This window comes from Schistocerca gregaria, chromosome 7, assembly GCF_023897955.1.
Source record: "Schistocerca gregaria isolate iqSchGreg1 chromosome 7, iqSchGreg1.2, whole genome shotgun sequence".
NCBI lineage: Eukaryota > Metazoa > Arthropoda > Insecta > Orthoptera > Acrididae > Schistocerca > Schistocerca gregaria.
The window spans coordinates 543,989,563-544,013,503 of NC_064926.1; the positions used below are offsets into that span (position 1 = coordinate 543,989,563).

The 23,941-nt window shown below is 38.9% G+C and overlaps 1 protein-coding gene across 2 annotated transcripts in view; it reads left to right on the plus strand.

The window, feature by feature from the left end:
• Positions 1–20,842, plus strand: part of LOC126281445 (uncharacterized) — a 56,346-nt gene extending 35,504 nt beyond the window's left edge. The window contains exons 4-5 of one of the 2 annotated variants that reach the window (XM_049980415.1): positions 17,884–18,095; positions 19,115–20,842. In XM_049980415.1, the coding sequence (XP_049836372.1) occupies positions 17,884–18,095; positions 19,115–19,211 (309 nt within the window). In that variant the 3' untranslated portion in view covers positions 19,212–20,842. The remainder of the gene's footprint in view (positions 1–17,883; positions 18,096–19,114) is intronic. The other variant, XM_049980414.1, reaches the window with a different exon arrangement.
• The last annotated feature ends 3,099 nt before the right edge of the window (positions 20,843–23,941 follow it).

The following is a 23,941-nucleotide window of genomic DNA, read 5'->3' on the forward strand; positions in this document are numbered from 1 at the left end:
TACTCACATCATTAAGCACTAAAGAATTTAGTTATACAAAATTCCCCACGCAGCACCCTCAATTGTGTCGATATGACCGTGTATGCCCTCCTCCCTGGGCACAACTTCAGCTGTAACATTCTGAAGTAGAAAGAGACTGAGCACTCTGATGTGATAAATGTTGGTGCTATACACTGTAAGTGGATAGATGCACATTTTCACTCCACTCATTTTGGGACCTCACAAATCATTATTCTCACGGCAAAAATAAGAAAACAGATTGCACTACAGCACACAAAATGCTTGAAACATGGTGGTGCTTTCAGATTTTACACAGTGTCCAACACTTTATATCACAGCTGTCTTTATTTATTGCCAATTTATAAAAGCATAAATTTTATGACTATAATTATCTGATTCTCCACATTTTGGATAAGTAGCACAATGCTCACAACATAATACTTATTACCCTGTAATTGGTGTGTGTGTGTGTGTGTGTGTGTGTGTGTGTGTGCATGTGCGTGCGTGCGTGCGTGCATGCGCGTGTGTGTGTGTGTGTGCATGTGCACGTGCGTGCGTGTGTGTGCATGTGCACGTGCGTGCGTGTGTGTGCGCTTGCGCTTGCGCTTGTGTGTGTGTCATATCTGGGGATACTGGTAATGAGTCAAAAAACCTTGAGATTTAACTGCTGTCTGGTGCAGTTTGCATTCTGAGCAATTTATGTTATGTATTTTATCTGTTTTTGGCGTCTCCTAGCACAGATACATCTTCTCACTCAGTGTCACTGGGCGACCTTTTATGCTTGTGTGCTATTAGTGGCTCCATTCAAATGCCGTTGCTGTTGTCGTTGTCGCCGTTGTATTTATTGTTCCTATTGACCAGATCATGCATAAGACATTGGAGAAGCCAAGTTATACAGCTGAAAGTCATTTCTAGGCATATGTATTTAAGGTTACAATAATACACTTTATACATAAGTATTTATATAACACACTTCATAAATTAATGATATGAATATAATAGGGGGAAACATTCCACGTGGGAAAAATACATCTAAAAAGAAAGATGATGTGACTTACCAAATGAAAGCGATGGCAGGTTGTAGACACACAAACAAACGCAAACATACACACAAAATTCAATCTTTCGCAACCGGCAGTTGCTTCTTCAGGAAAGAGGGAAAGACAAAAGGGTGTGGGTTTTAAGGGAGAGGGTAAGGAGTCATTCCAATCTCAGGAGCGGAAAGACTTACTCTAGGGGGGAAAAAGGACAGGTATACACCCCCGCGCGCACGCACTCTCTCTCTCTCTCTCTCTCTCTCTCTCTCTCTCTCTCTCTCTCTCTCTCTCTCTCTCTCACACACACACACACACACACACACACACACACACAAGCAGACATTTGTAAAGGCAAAGAGTTTGGGCAGAGATGTCAGTCGAGGTGGAAGTACAGAGGCAAAGATGATGTTGAAAGACAGGTGAGGTATGAGCGGCAGCAAATTGAAATTAGCGGAGGTTGATGCCTGGCGGATAGCGAGAAGAGAGGATATACTGAAGGGCAAGTTCCCATCTCCTGAGTTCTGACAGGTTGGTGTTAGTGGGAAGTATCCAGATAACCCGGACAGTGTAACACTGTGCCAAGATGTGCTGGTCATTCCCACATAGAAAGCTTCACAGTGTAGGCAGGTCAGTTGGTAAATCTAGTGGATGCTTTCACACGTGGCTCTGCCTTTGATTGTGTACACCTTCCTGGTTACAGGACTGGAGTAGGTGGTGGTGGGAGGGTGCATGGGACAGGTTTTACACTGGGGGCGGTTACAAGGGTAGGAGCCAGAGGGTAAGGAAGGTGGTTTGGGGACTTCATAGGAATGAACTAAGAGGTTACAAAGGTTAGGTGGACGGCGGAAAGACACTCTTGGTGGAGTGGGGAGGATTTCATGAAGGATGGATCTCATATCAGGGCAGGATTTGAGGAAGTCGTATCCCTACTGGAGAACCACATTCAGAGTCTGATCCAGTCCCGGAAAGTATCCTGTCACAAGTGGGGCACTTTTGTGGTTCTTCTGTGGGAGGTTCTGGGTTTGGGGGGGATGAGGAAGTGGTTCTGGTTATTTGCTTCTGTACCAGGTCGGGAGGGTAGTTGCGGGATGTGAAAGCTGTTTTCAGGTTGTTGGTGTAATGGTTCAGGGACTCAGGACTGGAGCAGATTCGTTTTCCACGAAGGCCTAGGCTGTAGGAAAAGGACCGTTTGATATGGAATGGGTGGCAGCTGTCATAATGGAGGTACTGTTGCTTGTTGGTGGGTTTGATGTGGACGGACGTGTGAAGCTGGCCATTGGACAGGTGGAAGTCAGCGTCAAGGAAAGTGGCATGGGATTTGGAGTAGGACCAGGTGAATCTGATGGAACCAAAGGAGTTGAGGTTGGAGAGGAAATTCTGGAGTTCTTCTTCACTGTGAGTCCAGATCATGAAGATGTCATCAATAAATCTGTACCAAACTTTGGGTTGGCAGGCCTGGGTAACCAAGAAGGCTTCCTCTAAGCGACCAATGAATAAGTTGGCGTACGAGGGGGCCATCCTGGTACCCATGGCTGTTCCCTGTAATTGTTGGTATGTCTGGCCTTCGAAAGTGAAGAAGTTGTGGGTCTGGATGAAGCTGGCTAAGGCAATGAGGAAAGAGGTTTTAGGTAGGGTGGCAGGTGATCGGCGTGATAGGAAGTGCTCCATCACAGCGAGGCCCTGGACGTGCAGAATATTTGTGTATAAGGAAGTGGCATCAATGGTTACAAGGATGGTTTCCGGGGGTATCAGATTGGGTAAGGATTCCAGGCATTCGAGAAAGTGGTTGGTGTCTTTGATGAAGGATGGGAGACTGCATGTAATGGGTTGAAGGTGTTGATCTACGTAGGCAGAGATACGTTCTGTGGGGGCTTGGTAACCAGCTACAATGGGGCGGCCGGGATGATTGGGTTTGTGAATTTTAGGAAGAAGGTAGGGGTGCGGGGTGTTGGTGGGATCAGGAGGTTGGAGTCAGGTGAAAGGTTTTGTAGGGGGCCTAAGGTTCTGAGGATTTCTTGAAGCTCTACCTGGCATCAGGAATGGGATTACCTTGGCAAACTTTGTATGTAATGTTGTCTGAAAGCTGACACAGTCCCTTAGCCACATACTCCCAACGATCTTGTACCACGGTCGTGGAACCCTTGTCCACCGGAAGAATGACGATGGATTGGTCAGCCTTCAAATCATGGATAGCCTGGGCTTCAGCAGTGTTGTTGTTGGGAGTAGGATTAAGGTATTTTAAGAAGGGTTGAGAGGCAAGGCTGGAAGTCAGAAATTCCTGGAAGGTTTGGAGAGGGTGATTTTGAGGAAGAGGATGTGGGTCCTGCTGTGATGGAGGATGGAACTGTTCCAGGCAGGGTTCAATTTGGATCAAGTTGGATCATTAGGAGTAGGATTAGGATCATTTTTCTTCGTGGCAAAGTGATATTTCCAGCAGAGAATACGAGTGTAGGACAGTAAATCTTTGACGAGGGCTGTTTGGTTGAATCTGGGAGTGGGGCTGAAGGTGAGGCCTTTGGATAGGACAGAGGTTTCGGATTGGGAGAGAGGTTTGTAGGAAAGGTTAACTACTGAATTAGGGTATTGTGGTTTCAGATTGTGTTGATTGGAATTTTGAGGTTTTGGGGGGAGTGGAGCTGGAAGTGGGAGATTGAGTAGATGGGAGAGAGTGGGTCTGTGTGCAATGAGAGGAGGTTGAGGTTTTCTGCAAAGGTTGTGAAGGGTGAGTGAGTTGCCTTTCCGGAAGTGGGAAACCAGGAGATTGGATAGTTTTTTGAGGTGAAGGATGGCATGCTGTTCTAATTTGCAGTTGGCCTGTATGAGGATTCTCTGAACAGCCGGTGTGGATGTGGGAGAGGAGAGATTGAGGACTTTTATTAAGGATAGGAGTTAACGGGTGTATTCATTGGCTGAGTTGATGTGTAGGTGAAGGATTAGGTGGTTGAGGGTAATGGATTGTTCAGTTTGGAACTGGTATAGGGACTGATGGAAAGAAGGGTTGCAGCCAGAGATGGAAACTTTAAGTGTGGTGTGAGGCCTTTGGGGGTAATGCTAAATGTCAGACAAGCCTGAGAAAATAAAATATGGGAGCGTAATCTGGCATGTTTGCGGAGAGAATGTCAATAAAACTTAATGGGGTCGTTGTAGGGGTGTTGTGAGGGTGACATGGTATTAAGAGGTGGAAAGTGTAACATGAGGCTGAAATGAAAATGAAAATAAAAATATATGGGGAGAGAGAAATGTGAACTAGAAAGCAACTGGAGATCTGATGTGAAAAAAAGGCGAAAAAGTGTTGGTTAAAGCTGGGCTATATTGATCCTGTGGTGAACTTGGGTTGGTAAACAACGATGTGCACAAAGGTTAGGTGGTTGTGCTTATGTATTATATTTATTTTAAAAAATAATAGGGTTTCCATAATGTACACATTGGTAATGGAGGAATACCAGATTTCTTAAACAGTGGTTTACAAGAGTCTCTAGGCTTGCACCCAAACAAAATTCTAATGGCCCTTTCTTGTAGTTTAAAAGTCCTATTAGCTGTTTTAGAGTTTCCCCACAAGGTGCCTCAATATCTAAGACGAGAATCAAAGTAGGCATCATATGCATTAATTACTGTTTTCTCACTACAGCATGTGCTATTTATCTGAAGTAGCTCTTCTCTGCTCACCTTTTCATGTTATTTGATACTTGCTCTGCCCAAGTGTAGTGGTTAGGAACGAAGATGAGCTTTCCCATTGTGGCGTCGCAACTAGTGCGCAATTGCCCATTTGTCTATTAAAAGCTTTACTTCAGAATGTATGTGGGCTGCAATGTAAGCCGGTAGAGTATTTTACGGTCAGTAACGGATGAGTTGTGTCCTGCAGATGCACGTGTGAGAGCAGTGGAGTAGCGCTGACAGGCCACTTACATTATACGAAATTAAAAATATTAATAACTAATAAAGAAATAACCTGAGGAACGTCATATTTGATGTACCACCTCCTGTTGTGAAAACAAACAATATGCCAAAGTCTGAGATAAAAAATAGTTGTAGTTTGGAAGTTAATAAAATCCCATAAAAAAAAACGTAATTTTCCGACAGTCAAGAATTTAAATAAATACAGTGATGTAATAGTTCACCTTCAGTGACTATGTACAATGATCTGATAACACTTTCAGTGTTCATATATAAATTTGGAAAGTTTTTAGTTTCAGGAAACCTCTGTGACTTTTCTATAATAATAATTTCAAGAATTGTAAGTAAATATGTGTATTGTGTGTTAGGGTGTGTGTGAATGAGAATGCGTGCGTGAGAGTATGTGGGACGTTCGGCAGTATTAAAAATCATTCATGTAATTCTCTACAGGGACCGGCAAGTGTTCTAACTCTGTAACGTGGGAACGAATCCACTAGTGGTTCCCCTTCTAGTGAATGTCGGATGTCCAAGTATGTATGCTTATGTATAAGACAGCCAGAACATTCGTGACTACATAATAAATTTCCAGATATAGAGTAAAGTTTATAGTTCATTTTGTTTTGTTTATTTAATTAGAGAGTTTTGTGTTACTTAATTTGATGACGTTAATGAGCCTAGAGAAGTGGTTGGTGCTTGCTAGATTTTGGCGCAAGCCGTGCCATAGAAGTGAGTTCTCATGGTAGTAAGTGCTGACAGCCTATGAGAAGTGAGACGGTTGGCTGCCTAGTGTGGAGATATAGTTTTGAGTGTGGGAGAGTGAGAGAGGAGTCGCGAGCTAGCTTTGATTGGAGGTGGTTATGCTGGATGTGACTTTTCGCATTATGTGTAAGATGAAGTCTTGAATGACTTCCGAATTATGGTCCAGTGCTAATGGTATCTGGTAGTGGTCAGAAACTGTTTATGAAAACTTTAGAGTGTTATGATAATTCGTTCCAATAAAAATCATGAGTGAACTTTGAATTATATAGCATGGTGGTACTGAATATATTCTTACTGAGTATTTTATGGCGAGCATAAACTATAACTAAAGACAACCACTGAATATTGTGTGCAGAAGTAATTGGCCGATCATTGACTGTGTTACAAGTAATTGGTTTAGGAATTTGGGAAGGTAAAAGTTCTGGCTGTTTTAGGTATGGTGATAACTGTGAGCAGAAACTTTAGTAATTTTCGTAAATGTGGGCTGATGATATTGCTTAACGGCAATAAATATCTTTCAAGGTTTAAATTTGAACTTCATGTTTAAAGTACGAGTGACATCCTCTTTCCGAATCATTTCTTTGAAGTACATAGAAAATTTTCAGCAAATGTTACTTATAGCGGCCTCCGGCGTGTAGCTATGAGGTTACAGTTTCCTCAACACTGCTTTTCTGTGATCTCGTAAGTAGCTGCAGTCAGGAGTTTCATGTGTGAAGATCTACCGCTGTAAAGAGGTAGGTGAACAAAAATTATAAAAGAAATTGCATTGTAGCAGCAACGTATAATCTGTTGCAATTGGTGCACCTCACGCACGCACGTAAAAATCCCTCACACCATTGTAAAGGGACATCATCCTGTAGAATTACTTTTGCTCAACAGTAGTAGTCAATACCAGAAATATTTTTTGAATTTTGGACATGTCAGTATTATCTGAGATGCTTTTCTGAAAAGTTTCATATAGTTTTATACACAATAAGTTAGATTTCAGGCTAAAATTTATGAAAAGGAATTACTTTATTTTTGTTATTACAATCGATATGTACTAGCTCTGAATGTACAGTTAAAATTGTTTTTTTTAGGAACATTTGAAATTACAAAATATTTGGCACATTTCAAATTTCTGTTATTAATTATGCAATCTAGTACTGTTTGTTATATTTATTTCTGGATCCATTTATAAAATAATAATCTAAACTAAGAGAAATTAATTTAACAAGAAAAATTATTAGCCCTTTGGAATATTGTTATTACTGCAGAGTGAAGTAGTAGTGAGTATGCCTCTGATGTGATTGGACTTATTTTTGTATTTTGGATGAACAATGTAAATTCGGCTTTATTAATGTGAAAATTCAAAAGACAGTGTGATATAGCAAATGTGAGATAATAAATTATCACGAAAACAAAAATTCTGCAAAGACAGCCTTCAAAATTATTTAGATCAATTGAACCATGAGAACATAAAATGTGACCATTTCACCTCAAGAACTGGATCCCTAGACATGAAGAACTGGAGCCAACTGAGCAAGAAAAGATAAGTAAAAAAGTTTATTGTAAATCTTACTCCTCTCATATCTTCTGAAAAGATTCACCATTGTGGACAGTGACAACAACAAGAAAGGGAGGGGCAGAGTACAATGAGAGTTGTGAGTAGTCTCATCAGTCCTATATGGATGATTTAATTCATCTTTGTCATCAGGAGACTGAGGAGAAACTTCTAGTAAAGGAGCGCCAGAGTTCTGGCACTGACCAAGGCAGCAATAGTTCGGGAAAATCGAAGACAAAGCAGTTTACAACCACGGATACAGAGCAGTGTTAGGAAAATGTCAGGATGGAGGAACTACAATAGATTATTATTAGTGGTGCTAAATTACAAACTTTTTGGGAGCGTTCATATTTTTCTGTTTAGAAGCAGTTTTGTATTCCGTATATTCACTTCCCAATTGATTACATATTATGTAGAAGGAAAAATAGTGGGGAGGTGCGAAATACTAAGGTCATATACGGTGAAGGAATAGCAACACAACATAAGTTGATTGTAGCTGATTGTGAGATGAAAGTATGTAAAAGACAGAGGCACATAAATCAATGTGAAAGGAAAATTAAATGGTGGAGATAATGGATAAAAATTTGAGAGAGGAGTTTAGTGAAAAAGTACTGGGAAAAGTAAAATTGGCAGAGAGTATGCAAGAGTGGTGGAAAATAGATAGTGTTGTTATAAGGAAGACCGGGCAGGAAGTGATTGGGTTAACGCCTGGGAGAGGTGTGCCAAAAGATAAGGAAACATGGCGGTGGAATGAAGAGGTGCAGAAAGTTGTGAAGGAAAAGAAAGATGCTAAGAGGAAGTGGGATATGTCTGGAAGTGCTGCGGATGGCAAGCATACAAAAGTGCGAAGAAGAGGGCAAAACAAACAGTGGCTAAAGCTAAAGCTGAATCAGTAAGGGAGGCATATGAACAACTACTGGAAAATCAGGATATGAGACAAATGATACGGATAGGCAAATCAAGAGATAAAGCTTCTAAGGATCTAACAGCAATAAAACAAATGAAAGATGAAACAGGAACAATTCTGCATGACCATGGAAAAATAATCCAAAGGTGGTTGAATTATTTTGAGAAATTGCTGAATGAAGAAAATGTAAGAGTGAAAACTGAGGAAGGAGGGGCAAACGAAGGATTAACGATGGATATAAATAGAGATGAAGTTGAACGGGCAGTTGAAAAGAAGAAAAATGGGAAGGCGGTTGGCCCAGACCAGATCCCCATTGACGTATATAAGTGTCTCGGTAAAAAGGGAATTGAGCTCCTCTGGGATTTAATGAAGAAGATTTGGCGACAGGAGGATATGCCAGATGAGTGGAGAACTAGTGTACTGATCCCAGTATTTAAGGGGAAAGGTGATGTGCAGGACTGCAGTAACTATAGAGGTATTAAACTGATGGCACACACAATGAAAATTTGGGAAGGAGTTATAGAAGCAAGATTACGCAAGGAGACTGTGGTGTGTGAAGAACAGTTTGGGTTCATGCCTGGAAGAGGAACAACTGATGTAATACATGCTTTAAGGCGGATAGTGAAGAGACACGGGGAGCTACAAGCGGATCTACATATGGTTTTCATTGATTTGGAGAAAGCATATGACAGAGTCCCAAGGGACGAAATATGGAGAAGCATGAGAGAGCAGTGCGTGCCAGAGAAGTATGTGAGGTTAGTGAAGGAAATGTACAGAGGAGCAGTGACACAGGTGAGAAGTAGTGTGGGCATGACAAAGGAGTTTCCAGTAAAAGAAGGTTACCTCAAGGGTCTGCACTTAGTCCCTACCTCTTTCACCTGATTATGGATGTGCTAGTGAAAGAAGTGAAGAAGGAAGTGCCGTGGAACATGATGTTTGCAGATGATGTGGTTCTTTGTGAGCAGAGCATCGACAGACTTGAGCAAAAGCTGGAGGATTGTAGGAAGGCACTAGAAGAAAGAGGAATGAAAATTAGCTGGACAAAGTCAGAATATTTAGCACTGAAGGATGTGCAGACCAGGTCTTGCAAGATCCAGGATGATGAGCTGAAATAGGTCTGCAAATTTAAATACCTGGGGTCGTACATACAGAGGGAGGATTGGAAAGCGAGATACAACACCGAATAAATTGTGGTTGGAACAACTGGAGGAAAATGAATGGTGTGTTGTGTGACAAGAAGGTGAGCATTGGGTTGAAAGGGAAAGTGTACAAGTCGGTGGTAAGGCCTGCTATAATACAGGGGGCAGAGACATGGCCAATCACAGTAGTCCAGGAAAGGAAGATGGAAGTGGCGGAAATGAGGATGCTGAGGTGGATGTGTGGGGTAACAAGGAAGGACAAGATTAGAAATGAATTTTTTAGAGGAGCTGTGAAAGTGGAACCCATGGGGAAAAAGATACAAGAGAGCAGACTAAGGTGGCATGGACACTTACAGAGAAAAGGGGAAGAGTATATTGGAAACAGAGTTGGAGATGTAAAGGCTGAAGGAACGAGAAGGGGAGGAAAACCGAAGATGAGGTGGAAGGATAAGATAACTTCCTAAGAAATATTTATATTAGATATTTAATAATCAATACCAGCCCTACTTGATATATTTAATCAGTTTTGTATGTATGCTGCCAAGGTATTAGGTCTTCTCATAGATTCCTTAATGATGGAAGAGATGGGCACATCAACTACTAACATTTTCCTGACCAAAACTAAAAACTATTTATTCTTCTTTTAGTTTCTGTATCCACAAAGTTTTATTTATTGCTTTATACTTCAATTGCAATTAATTTCAAAGTCATGAGACACCAGAATTCGACACACATTGCAATGATCAAAGGACATCTGCAATATTATCCAACTGCAACTCATCCCTCTGTGTAGCTGCATGTGTGGATACATGACCAGCTGTAGTGTTTTTGCATTTGTCTGCATGTAGATGGATTAGCAGTTCCATTGTGCTTCTATCAAGTGATGTATGTCATTGATGTACAATACCAAAACAGAGAAAATCCCATTATTTACATGAAACTCATTCTGTATTCAGAAACACGTGAAAGGATGTGAAGGCTAGTTTGCAACTTATGTCATGGTTTTATTTTTCACCACGTGTTGTAGGTGATTTCTCTCTTTGTCAGGTTATTAGAGGGCAAGATTTTTTACTGTAGAAGAAGAAAACTGGTGTAAGAGACCTACGGGCAATCAGTTTATTTATGATGGCAATGCTGCTTGTTGCAAGTCTTTTCAAGTTTTCGTGCACTGTGTCAGAGTCTAAAATTTGAAAACATCGTTTGTTACCTTCCTGTGTTGTATTATAAAAAAACGTTGGTTATTTTTATGAAGAGGATTTGTTTAAGGGTGTAATTCAGTGAGAAGGATGTTTGTGATCTGATAAGATGATTGATGTGAGAAGTTAATATTTTCTTTAGTTTTATCAGCTGAATCACTTGCAGAACCTAACATAATGATATTTGGTGGTTTAGTTTAATGCAGTTCTTGTTTTGACCCAGTGTGACATTTATTACTTCTCAGTGATCGGCTTTTGGACTACTTTTAAGGATTGCTGTTTGTAATAAAATAGCTCGGAGTCTCCACATGCTATAGCACGAACTGAAAATTAAATGAATTTCACAAGATAACCATTTAAAAGGCATCAAATGCATGGATAGACTTTGCAAGTGGCTTCGTTACTGACCAGAGGTCAGTTGCAATGTTGCAGTTACCCTAGAATAAGTCACACAGAGAAATGCAGGCAGGAATTATTCCAGTGCAGAAATGCCAATTATTCACTTTGTACATTATCATCAAATCAGCTGGTACTTACAAAATCTCAACAACTGCTTAAGAGCAAGGTTATAATTAACCTGGCAGCTACCTTGCATAAAATCAGCAAACTTTTCCAGAAAATTCCTCAAAAATTAAGTTTTAAAACCAAAGTTCCAAGTGGAGAATTAATCTCAAAAGATGCAAGTCTAGATTGCTGCAACTAATCGTAACAATAAATTCAATGCTCACATGACTAAAATATGACAATGTCCACAGCCTGCGACATCTAATAATATGCAGTTAGGATGAATGGGCATAGGCAGAGGGTGTATACTGGCAACTCTCAATATCCTGTTGTGGAGCATGTTCTACAGCATGACAGTCGTGACCACAGTGCCTTATGCCACCACACATGGATCTGTAATCTTCCCCCAGTCACCAGTTTCTCAGAATTGTGCAGGTGGGAACTAGTTCTACAATATGTCTTTGGTTCTTGACAACCACCTGGCCTTAATTTATGTTAATTTCTTCCATCTCAGAATTTCTTCACAGTATCTACTTCTTTCTTCACTCCATTTTAGTTTTCTACATCTTTCATTTTCTTACCTATCTATTTATTCCTGTCCCCCTCCCACATCTGTTATGTGCAATACACTTAGCTTCTCACTTTTATTAGCTCATACACAATGTTTTAGCAGTAATCTCTGTCTTGCATATTACCCTGTCATGCACTTTTAAGCCCTCAGGTTTTCAAATCCCATCCGGTGCAGTTCCCAGCAATCAGTCTTCCCTTCTCATCCCGTTCGGTAAGCCTCTCTTGACCCGTGGTTCTGAGTGTCTTACCTAAAATCTACCCCTTTTCCTAGACCTCTACAGTCCTTTTCCTTCAACCCTCTTCCTTCCCCTTCCACCCTTCTACCTGAAGAAGGTGTCACTTGCCCCAAAATCATGCACAATTATAACCTTCTGTTATGTGTGTATTCTGTCACTGTTTGGTGAGTAGATCTTTTTATCTATCCAATTACATCACATTAACAATATTCTAAATATTTCACGATACTGGATGTGAAAAAAATACAAGTCCCAATCCTTACAACTGTTTGCAAACAATTTTAAAGTTGAAAATATTTCATGTTCCAGCCTCCAAGATTGGTTGAAAATGTTCTAAGTATTTCATGGTACTGGACATGAAAATAATAAATCCCAAAGATGACATGGTCAAAATCGTTTGCAGATCCCCCCCCCCCCAACCCCTCCCCCCCCCCCCTCTCTCTCTCTCTCTCTCTCTCTCTCTCTCTCTCTCTCTCTCTCTCTCTCTCTCTCTCTCTCACACACACACACACACACACACACACACACCACACGCGTGTGCACGCATTCAAGGCTGCCAGAAAATCCTCTGAATGCCACGATAAAGATGGCCCCCAAATGTGACCTTGCTTAGAAAGTAATCAAAGGGATGAACTTTCATTTCTTGGAATGTTTAAAACTATTCATTTCTTCTGTATGTACTTGTATTATACTTCAGTTTAGTCCAGAATTTTATCGGCTTTCCATTCCTGTATGCAGATTTCTAGTCAGGAAAATAGTTCTCTCAATATTAATGAATTTGTCCATTTTGAGACTACTTGGCCTAGTTTCATTACCAAAAATTAATAATAAAATAAAAAGAACATAATACTTATTATTTGCTGCCACTACTTTTGATGTTTAAATAATACTTTTGGCAAAATTCAGGTTTTTGTGGTTCAGAATGCATACCCTGACTTGTAGTTCAAGCTGTGTACCATTTATCAAAATCACTTTAATATGTTCTGACTGTGTGTTGTGCTCTATCCATAGACACTTTGTTTATTACAATACAGCTATAAGTTCTAAACGTATTAATTTTTCAAATATATTTTACATGCAACGTCTTTAAGTTGAATGCCTTTAAAACCACTACTCTGATTAAGGATAAAGGGTACTTAAAAATTGTGGAAAAATCGAAATTTTTTATTACTTTACTGTATTCTATAGTCTTTACTGATTACATTAATGTATACATTATAGGGTTTCAAATGAAAAATGACCTATATATACCAAATTTTAAAGTTACGGTCATGTGTGCGACCACACCTCCTTTATTTCTGTTACGGAAACCACTATTATTTCGAAAAGAACTGTGAACTTTCTGTTTCCAGCAATTATACTTTTGATTTTATACGTTGGTAACAGTGCAGGTTTCTAGTGTCTGTTAATGATTATCTTTGCTAGTATTTACTTTTGTTTCGCTGAAGCAGTTTGTTCATGTGTTACTGAATGTTTGTTGCCCATGTGCTACATATATTTGTGGAAGTACAGATCCTTTAATATGCAATGAATACGAACTATGCCAAACATCAAGAAATTCAATAAAATGAAATTCTGTGGTAACCAGTTCACAAACAAAGCAAGCCACACTGTTGAAAGTAATCTATGTATCAGTTCTTCAGGAAAGAAACTCCCACATGGCATGCGTCCTGGTGATTCAAATTTTTGTGTTACCAATGACACTGTTTGTAGTGGATTTGTTGCTGTTGATGTGGGCATCTTGTCTTCTTTGATAAAGGAAGTGATGAGATGTAAACAATGTGATGGTGTAGGCTGTCTGTAAATTACTGTACAACAAAGTAGCAGAAAGGGTTTTGTCAAAATTAGTTGTTCTGTGTAGATCCTGCAATAAATCTACCTAGAAAATGACTTCAAACATTGTGCATAATTTATATGATGTCAGTTTGAAGTTAGTGTATGCAATAGGAAAAGGAAAAAAGACTGCTCAAATGTTTTGTGGTTTGATGGCCCTTCCTCCTCCTTCCAGTAGGTTCAGCAGGTACATAAAAATACTTTTAGGTGCCATGACAGTGGTGTATAAAGCATCTATGATACATGCAGAAACTGTAAATATTAGTGGAACCAGGGACATTGCTGTTGCACTTGATGGGACATGGCAACGTCGAGGACATCGCTCCTTCAGTGGTGGTGTAAATGCTACTTCTCTGGAGAATGAAAAAGCTGTTGATGTTGAGTGCTTATCTAAGTACTGCCACACCAGCCATTGTAACACTGAAGGACATACTGGACATCAGTGTTCTAAGAATTATGATGGTTACAGTGGAGGTATGGAGTCTGATGCAGCTCTACAAATATTTCAGAGTTCAGTGCCTATTTATAATGTTAGATATACGAATTATCTAGGTGATGGGGACTCTAAAGCTTTCAGTGAAATTAATTAGTTCAATGTTTATGGTGGTACCTTGGTAACAAAACTAGAGTGTTGTGGACATGTGCAAAAGAGGATAGGTGCTAGATTGAGAAAGCTACAAAGAGAAATGTTAGGAAAGTAGCTGTCTGATGGAAAATCTCTGTCTGGCGGATGCAGATTGACAGAAACTGAAATAGACCTTCTTCAGAGTTGTTATGGACTGGCCATTAGATGAACTGCACCTCTGAATAACGTTTCAGCAATGAGAAAAACTGTATGGGCTACCTACTTTCATAGGTTGTCCACAGATGACCACCCTTTTCGCGGACTTTGCCCTAAAGGAAACAGATTCTTGATGTGGTTACCAAAAAGCAAAAGAAAGTGGTCAGATATACCATCAAAAGCATTCTGTTCCTTAGCCTATTATGAATGAAATAAAACCAATTTTTAGAGACCTGAGTGACCCTGTTTTCCTTAGTAAATGTCTTCATGGGGGTACTCTGAATACAGATGAAAGTTTCAACCATTTCACATTGAAAAGATTACCGATCGATTGGTTGCATGTGACAGATAATGGATGCATGAAGCTGGAAGATTTGGTCTTCAAGTTACCAAAGAAACAAGAAGTGCTAAAAGGAATGTCAAGAGGAAGCTTGAAGATGAAGAAATGCTGCAGGATGAAGACTATGCTTCAGGAATGTTCTGGGGCACAATTTAATTGGATTCATATCTTCATTCACAATTTCCTACAAGTTGTCTTTTTTCAGAATCCAGGTACAAATATTTCCTAGAGTTTATAAAACATTGCTCTATTTTTTTTCTAGAACTTGCAATAGTCCATACTTATGTAGTAGACCTAAGCTTTATTGCAGAATCAACTAAATTATTGAAACAAAAATTTTTATTAGGAAAAAAATTAAAGTGTAAAATGTGATATTTTTTTATCTTTGTAATATACATAATAGGTGGAATTAAATAGGTCCAGTACCTCAGCCATCATGTCGTGCATATCTGGTAAAAATTAGGTCTCCTTCGAATGTATAACATTGGATTAAAAGATACCTCAATTTGAGGAAGCATTTTGGAAAAAGAATTGCATCAGTTTCTTTGTAATTTTTTTTAATAACCATAAGCAGGTTCATAAATATTCAAAATACTTCTGATTTGTTTAGAAAATGTGCAGCATTACCTGGTATCAACAAAACACCTGTAAAACATATACTTAATAAAGAGTGCCTGAAAGAAGTAGGTGTTGATTTTTACATTATATTAAGCCGAAAAAGTACACTGTATCCTTAAAGGCAGATAACTATCAGTGAAATCATCTTAATTTTCTCTTTAAAATGATGCTATTGGTTTTTGTGTAGTTAGTCTGCATTCGTTTTTATATAGAATATTTTCATGTTTAAACTATGTTTTGAGACCTCTATGGATGCTGCCTTCTTAAAACGGCCAGAAGCTGCAGGTTTCCATCCAGCATGTGTTACCAGCACTAGGGCGAGGATACAGATGTTTCACATTCCAACTATGTCCCCCAATGACTTCGTTTCAGATGTGCCACTGTCTATTGGTGCTGTCTGTAGGTTCTTCAGCTCACAGCCCGACTAAAGCTCACCTCTCTTTAGTTGTCAGACAGCCGAGCTAGGTTGATAATGGCTGTGCCCACTCACAAATAAACACAGAACACATGTGTGACTGTCACGTCTGCATTTTATGTCTCCAACTTTTTGTAGTTGGCTGTATCCTTCAACAATACTTGTTGCATATTTACAAGTGAACAAATACAATAAAGAAAAAAATGTAATTTAACACTGTTAGATACATTATCCTCTTCCTCTGAATAAGCTATAGATTTATAAATAAAGATTTTTTACAGGATTTGATGTGAAACTTCCTGGCAGATTAAAGCTGTGTGCCCGACCGAGCCTCGAACTCGGGACCTTTGCCTTTCGCGGGCAAGTGCTCTACCAAATGAGCTACCGAGTACAACTCACGCCCAGTACTCACAGCTTTACTTCTGCCAGTATCTCGTCTCCTACCTTCCAAACTTTACATACAGAAGGTCTCCTACGAACCTTGCAAAACTAGCACTCCTGAAAGAAAGGATACTGTGGAGACATGGCTTAGCCACAGCCTGGGGGATGTTTCCAGAATGAGATTTTCACTCTGCAGCGGAGTGTGTGCTGATATGAAACTTCCTGGCAGATTAAAACTGTGTGCCCAACTGAGACTCGAACTCGGGACCTTTGCCTTTCGCGGGCAAGTGGCAGAGTGAAAATCTCATTCTGGAAACATCCCCCAGGCTGTGGCTAAGCCATGTCTCCACAGTATCCTTTCTTTCAGGAGTGCTAGTTCTGCAAGGTTCGCAGGAGAGCTTATGTAAAGTTTGGAAGGTAGGAGACAAGATACTGGCAGAAGTAAAGCTATGAGTACCGGGCGTGAGTTGTGCTCGGTAGCTCAGATGGTAGAGCACGTGCCCGCGAAAGGCAAAGGTCCCAAGTTCGAGGCTCGGTCGGGCACACAGTTTTAATCTGCCAGCTAGTTTCATATCAGCGCACACTCCGCTGCAGAGTGAAAACCTCATTCAGGATTTGATGTGTTTTTTAGTATATGTATCATAAGCTAGGTATTTAAACTAATTTTGGTATCTGCGAGGCTCAGTAAATCACTTGCAAAAACATTGAACATTTATTTCATCACCAAATGCAAACTAGCTTTTTTTGGTCATGGAACTATAATAATGAAAACATTCTTTGTCTTTTGAACCATGATGGGTTATTAAATTATTATGTATGCTATGTAACATGTAATAGTCTTAGAAACTTCTAACATTTCAACGGTACATCTGCAAGAAAATTGTGCATGAGGTATGCATGTGTGTTCTGTATGCAGACTTTCATTGTAATAGTTAACGTCCTCCAAAATGTTTTCCTGGAACACATTAGTAAATAATACTGACACAATATGTTAACTTACTGATTTATTTGTCCTGGAGACTTCCGATGACATGAAGTGCAAAGTTTAACATAAAAACTGTATGAATTAAACAACACTCCCAGTAAGTTTGCTTCCTTTTAAAGTTTTTTGCTGTTTTTCACGAGTTTTTTAATGTGTTTATTTGATATCATAGGCAGAGAGAAAATTTAGCAAGTTAAAAATGTAAAATGATTGGCAACTTTCCTTTTCATAATATTGCCTCTCACCATACAGCAGAGACACTGAGTCGCAGATAGGTACAACAATAAGACTATCACAAATAAAGCTTTTGGCCAGTAAGGCCTTCGTCAAAAATAGACAGCACACACACACACACACACACACACACACACACACACACACACACACACACACACACACACAGCTTGCACACATTTTGTGTGTGTGTGTGTGTGTCCGTCATCTGGTTTTGACAAAGGCCTTACTGGCTGAATGCTTTATTTGTAACAGTCTTGTTGCTGTACCTATCTGCAACTCAGCATCTCTGCTATATGGTGAATGGCAACTTTTCTTCTCATAATATTGTTACATTCCATCCTGGATTTTTCATTGTTTAAAACGATAGGCAGTGGTATGTGCAATCGACTACATAGCTAACTTGTGCTCCATTTGTCTCACCTGTATTATCTGTGCTGCACCTGTATTATCCCAACAGTTTCCAATGCTGTGGTCCAAAGAAATTAGACTCTGCTTACTGTTTGTGTTTTAGGAAGACGCATGCAAGAGATGCTTTGAGGAGGTGATAGACAACTTGTGCATAATATTTGACTTGAAGGACTTTGGAATAACGTGCATGGACTACCAGCTAATCAAGAACCTCATATGGCTTCTGAGCAAGCACTACCCTGAACGGCTGGGCATTTGCTTGATCCTGAATGCACCAGCAGTCTTCTCCACCTGCTGGCCAGTCATTAGGGGATGGTATGTGTCTCTGCCCTGCTGGCCTCTTAGGCACAACTGCCAAAAATGAATTGTGCTGTGCACTGTAATTTATGTTTAGTTGCCTCTTTATTTCTATTCACTTTCAAAGTATGTTTGCTTTTAGCTATCCACCTGCTGTGGTATGTAATTATTGCAAACTTTTCTTTTTGTGGTGTGTGTGTCTGTTTGTTTTACACTAATTTCATATTCTAAGAGTGCCCCTGTCTCATTATTGTAATAACTTCAAGTTGAACAAATATATTTCAAGGAAGACGCAATACATGAAAGTCACAGATCAAGTAAACACAGTAAAACGTTTGTACACTTTAACAGTCAAATCATAACCGAGTCCAAGTCTAGCAGCCGCTGGCTGGCTGGTCGCTTAGGTAGCGCTGCTGCTGCATAGCTGGCAGACAGCGCCGCATGTATAGGACGCAAGTAGCTGTGCGGCGGCACTTAGAAAGATCGGGGAGTCACAACAATTATTGATGCTTTTAATATGCCATTCGTATTTCCACTAAAGGTAATTCCATAAATTGTGACAGACTGGTAACCTCTCTTCCTCAACTCCATGTCCATTGACAGTAGTGTCATTGTGAATGTGAAGCTGTATAAAATATATTTGACGTGTGGTGTATACGTGGACATTGTGGTAGATTTTAATTGTTGGGTTTTGAGAAATTTAACAAAACCAGCTTCCATAATGTATTTTATTTCCTTTCTCCTGTTCTGTCACTCTGCTTTTGTTGTGTTGTTCTTCCATCATGTACAGTACATCTTTGAAAAGCAGCAGTTTTCTGTATGTTGACTTAGTCAGTAAGAAAGCTGATATTTTGTGTGTCTAGAAACATCACAACTGTTCACTAATATTCTTAAAATGCAGATAATAAAATAATTTATTTTTATAATAAATTCTGCTTCAATATTCACCTGTTAGATAAAATCGTGTGATAAATATAAAAGACTTGTTTGAAATCAGATCAGACTGATAAACGATTTTCCTCGTTTTCGTTTTGCAGGTTGGATGAGAACACTTCCAGAAAAGTTAAGTTTGTGGATGATATAAATGACTTAACAACATATCTTATACCTGATGTTATACCTGAAAATATGTAGAATGAGCAAGTATCACTTTCACATAAATATCGATTTCATTGTTATAGAAGTGCATGGCAGCACCAGCCATTCATAAAATTATTTGAGCTCTAATCAAAAACAGATCATTTCAAAATATTTAATGCTTACTCATGTGAATTTATTTAAAGTACTGACAGTTTGTCTCTCTTGCCCATATATTGTGTTACAGTCTTCATCACCAAACTGTGTAACAGTACAGCTAATTTTTGTGATGTGTAGATACCCAGGACTTCAGGACAAATAAGAACATTTATTAGTAAAACATGAATTCAGCATTTAAGCATTTCATCATTATTAGTATGCATTAATCCTATATATCTTCATGAGGAGCAAAATAAAAGAAGTGTAATAACTTTTATTGTTTTGTGTAAAAATTTCAGCTAACATTGGAGAGTTGGTGAAGGCTTCATCAGTGTAAATTAAATCAGTTGTGAAATGCAAATGAGTGCTTTTTTTAGTTCCTGTATTTTGCATTTTAATGGTGTAACTAACCTAAACATTTACTCGTATCAGTCGGTGTTGTAGTTATTTTTAGCATTTTTTCTGTAGTATCTTGTGTTTCTCACCCTCAGTGTTACAGTTATATTTGTCATTGTACATGCAGTTGCAAATGCTTTTATGGTGGTTTCAGTGTGGCCTTCAAAGTTTTGAATGTTGTTGTTTTCTCTTTTAATGAAGCATGCAATGTATAGATCATTCCTTTAGTTTTAATTTAGAGCCATCTGTCAAAAGAAGACAAAAAAATTCTGAATACCACAGTCAGCATCTCTTTCTGAAAATGTCATTTTTTAAATTAATGCTGAAGAGAATATGGTATGATGATGTACTTTTGTATCTAATCCATGAGATACCTATTTGTAGAAATAGAAGAAAAATGTTCATATATCTTGCACTAAAACTTTATTTACTGCTGTATTAATTTTTTAAGGATCACTATGTATCAGTGTTATGTAGGTATATGATTCTGTAAGCTGTCACATTACTAAGTAGTTGATGACATGTTTGCACATAACAGGTGTTTTAGATTTACTTAATTTTTGTGCAAGACATTCTCTAATTTTCCAGTTAAATTTGCAAGTACACCAAAATCCTAAATGGAGCAGCAAATATTGAGTTGATCGTACATCACTCAGACATTTCACTAGTTGCTGTGGAAGTAATGACTGTGAATTTCAGTGTATTGGCATGGTACTTTGACACACTAACTTGTTTCTTGCCTTCAAAAGTCTTTGGCAAAGACTGTACTTTTTATTTTGTTAAAACTTCTAACTTTGTTAACTAAAGATTTTTGTCATTGGTTAGGTTGATTTTATGTATGTGAAACTGAATTCAAATTCAGTGGTTCGGTTATCAAATGAAGTTGCTTGTTTATATTAAAAACAAAGATTCCAAGACTTACCAAGCGGGAAAGCGCCGGCAGACAGGCACATGAACAAAACACACAAACACACACACAGAATTACGAGCTTTCGCAACTGGCAGTTGCTTCGTCAGGAAGGAAGGAACGAGAGGGAAAAATGAAAGGGTGTGGGTTTTAAGGGAGAGGGTAAGGAGTCATTCCAATCCCGGGAGCGGAAAGACTTCCCTTAGGGGAAAAAAAGGACAGGTGTACACTCGCACACACACACACATATCCTCATATGTCTGCTTGTGTCTGTGTATGTGCGGATGGATATGTGTGTGTGTGTGCGAGTGTACACCTGTCCTTTTTTTCCCCTAAGGGAAGTCTTTCCGCTCCCGGGATTGGAATGACTCCTTACCCTCTCCCTAAAAACCCACACCCTTTCATTTTTCCCTCTCGTTCCTTCCTTCCTGACGAAGCAACTGCCAGTTGCGAAAGCTCGTAATTCTGTGTGTGTGTTTGTGTGTTTTGTTCATGTGCCTGTCTGCCGGCGCTTTCCTGCTTGGTAAGTCTTGGAATCTTTGTTTTTAATATATTTTTCCCATGTGGAAGTTTCTTTCTGTTTTATTTACATCGTCATTAATTTGAAGTTGCTTGTTTGATAGACTGGATTTAGTACTGTGTAAAATTTCCTATTTGCACATAAAAAAGACCTAAAATGTAAATAACTTTGTACAAAGGAATTATTTATTTTATTATAATTTATTAATGTTGTAAAGTAATGTAACAGCTATTGGTGAATTTCATGTAAACATTGGATGGCACTATGTTTATGATGAGAGTATAACACAGAAACCTGTGTGCTCCAGGTATCCATAATTCAGCTGTGAATTATTATAGTATATGATTTTAAATGGCGATATAGCTTGCAATTGACTTCCAATGCCTTAAACAATCTGTATTTTATAAGATTGAACTTCTGTCTTCTTGTGCAATTTGTTACAGCCATTTCCTGTGAGTATAATTTCCCGTCCACATATATAAAATGAATATAGGCTTGTGAATCTGTATTATTAAGAGCTTCTGTATGTTCTTGTTGTGTGGGGTCAGTGAAAGATTAACATCTGTGTTTTCAGAAAGTTTGGAGACTCTCCAATTCTCAGTAGATTTGCAACAAAATGATGATGAAAGCCAAATGTTCCATTTCAAGAAAGAAGGCTGAAATGAATGTGGCAGCCAATATCATCATTTCACATTATTATGAGAGACTTATTCTTTTCTATCTTTCTGGTTTATAGCTGAACACTTCAGCTATATATCAAAAAATGTAGGCATGAAAAATTTTGTGTCGTTCCCACTATGACAGTTTTTATGTAATATTACGATCATAAAAATTTTAATATTTTGCTATATCATGGGCCAGATACATGTAATTCTTCCATCAGTAGTTTACATACTACAAAAATGTGTAAATTGTTCTTTGAAATTGATGAAAACCATCGTACTGTCTATTGTTGGTGGGAGTAGTCATATTTAGTCTCTTCTGTGTGTTACATAGAAAATATATGCATTCTGGATCAGAAGTTTATTCCCTTGAACTTTATTGGTAAAATGGACACGTCTTCCAGGCAGGTATCTTTTGGGTCCATGAATTATGAGACAAACCTGATTTAATATAAATGATTTGCAATTTTTGTCTGTTAATAGTGCAGGGTAAATAATATTTTACATTTCTCTCGATCAACAAGCTGACTGGTGTGAGGTCACCGGAAGGCAGAATAGAGTTTTCATGCCTTATACCTTGTGCTTGCCAGCAGCCACGTGCCACACTATGTTTAGGACCATAGTGGTACAGTACTGTGCATTAGTTTGTGTCTCTTTGATCGAGTTTATGCCATTGTACAGGAAGTCAGGTACAACATCTTGTTCAGTGTTTTGATCTTTGTTTTTTACAACTTTAGGCACCATCCAAAGATTTACTGTACTAAACAGTGGAGTGTGTGGCTGGTGGCAGGCACTCTGTGTCAGATATGAACCTCTGCTGTGTCTGCTGGTGGTCCGGGGCAGTGAATATGTTAACTTAATAACAAAAGATTGGTTATATAAAAATTGTAATGAGTCAGCTTAGACTATAAATAAGCAACCTACTAATTAGGTCAGTTCCTAAGAAAAGGATTTCACAAAACTGGCATTGAACATAATGGTTCATTAAATCAACGTAAATTGACATTGAACATATGAGGCACTTTTTTAAAATAAGTGCCAATTTTAGAAAAATAAAAAAATTCAATAGTACAACCCCTCTATTTTTATGTGAAAGAGTGGACCTTTAATCTTTTTCAACATAATTTTCACCTGTATTAAAAGTGCTTATTGTAACTTATGACAAGTTTCTGGAATCCTTAGAAATCTCCCACCTGATATTTTTGTTTAAAGCATCCTGTACTAAAGTTTTAATGTCGTCTACTTCCTCGTAGCATGGACTGGCAATATTGTAGTCTTCCTCACACTGCTGACTGGGAAGGTGCTTCTTTTAAATACAAGAACAAATGATAGTCATTAGATGCTAGATCAGGGGTATACAGAGGGTAGTCAATTTATTCCCAACCAGACACGATCTTAATGCGCCACACGGGAGCAGACACTGATGTGGGGCTAAACAAGCCCTCTTTGACTATGCTATGCCTTTTGTTTTGGATTTCAAGGTGTAGTTTCTTTAAATTTCTCAGTAACTGCATTGACAATGCTATCCCAAGGCAAAAAAGTCAAGAAGCATAACATTCTGCCTTCTCCAAATTAGAGCACTTGATTTTTCAGACTGAAATTATTTGTTGGAACTGGTCCTTGGGTGATCTTAAATGTCTACATTCCAAGCACTTATGCTTCAATACTGATATATTGTGAGGAAGCCACGTTTTGTCACCAGTGACAGATTGGATTAAAAATTTATTCACTTCAGCATTAGCTCTGGAGGAAAGTCATTGCACTGGCTAAACGAGTGGTTTTGCGCAACTTGCTTAGTATTTTTGGAACCCGACATGTGTGTAAGCATTCCGTCACACAACACTCTTTGCAGTGTGATGTAAAGCGTGAGATAATGATGAAATAGTGTAACATTTGTCTCCTCGATTTTTTTTTTATTGAGTTTCTGCACCAGGTCATCAGTAATGACAGACGGTCACCCACTTCGCATGCCATCGTTCTCAATTGTACAGCCTTTAAATACACTGACTGCCACATGTGTAATGATGAATGTTTCACCATCAGGCCAGATATTAGTCATGAGACTCCTCTGTGGCCACCGGCGGACACATGATGTGAGACATTGCTGTGGCGGCCTAGTGGCAGTCAACATGTGAAATGCTCT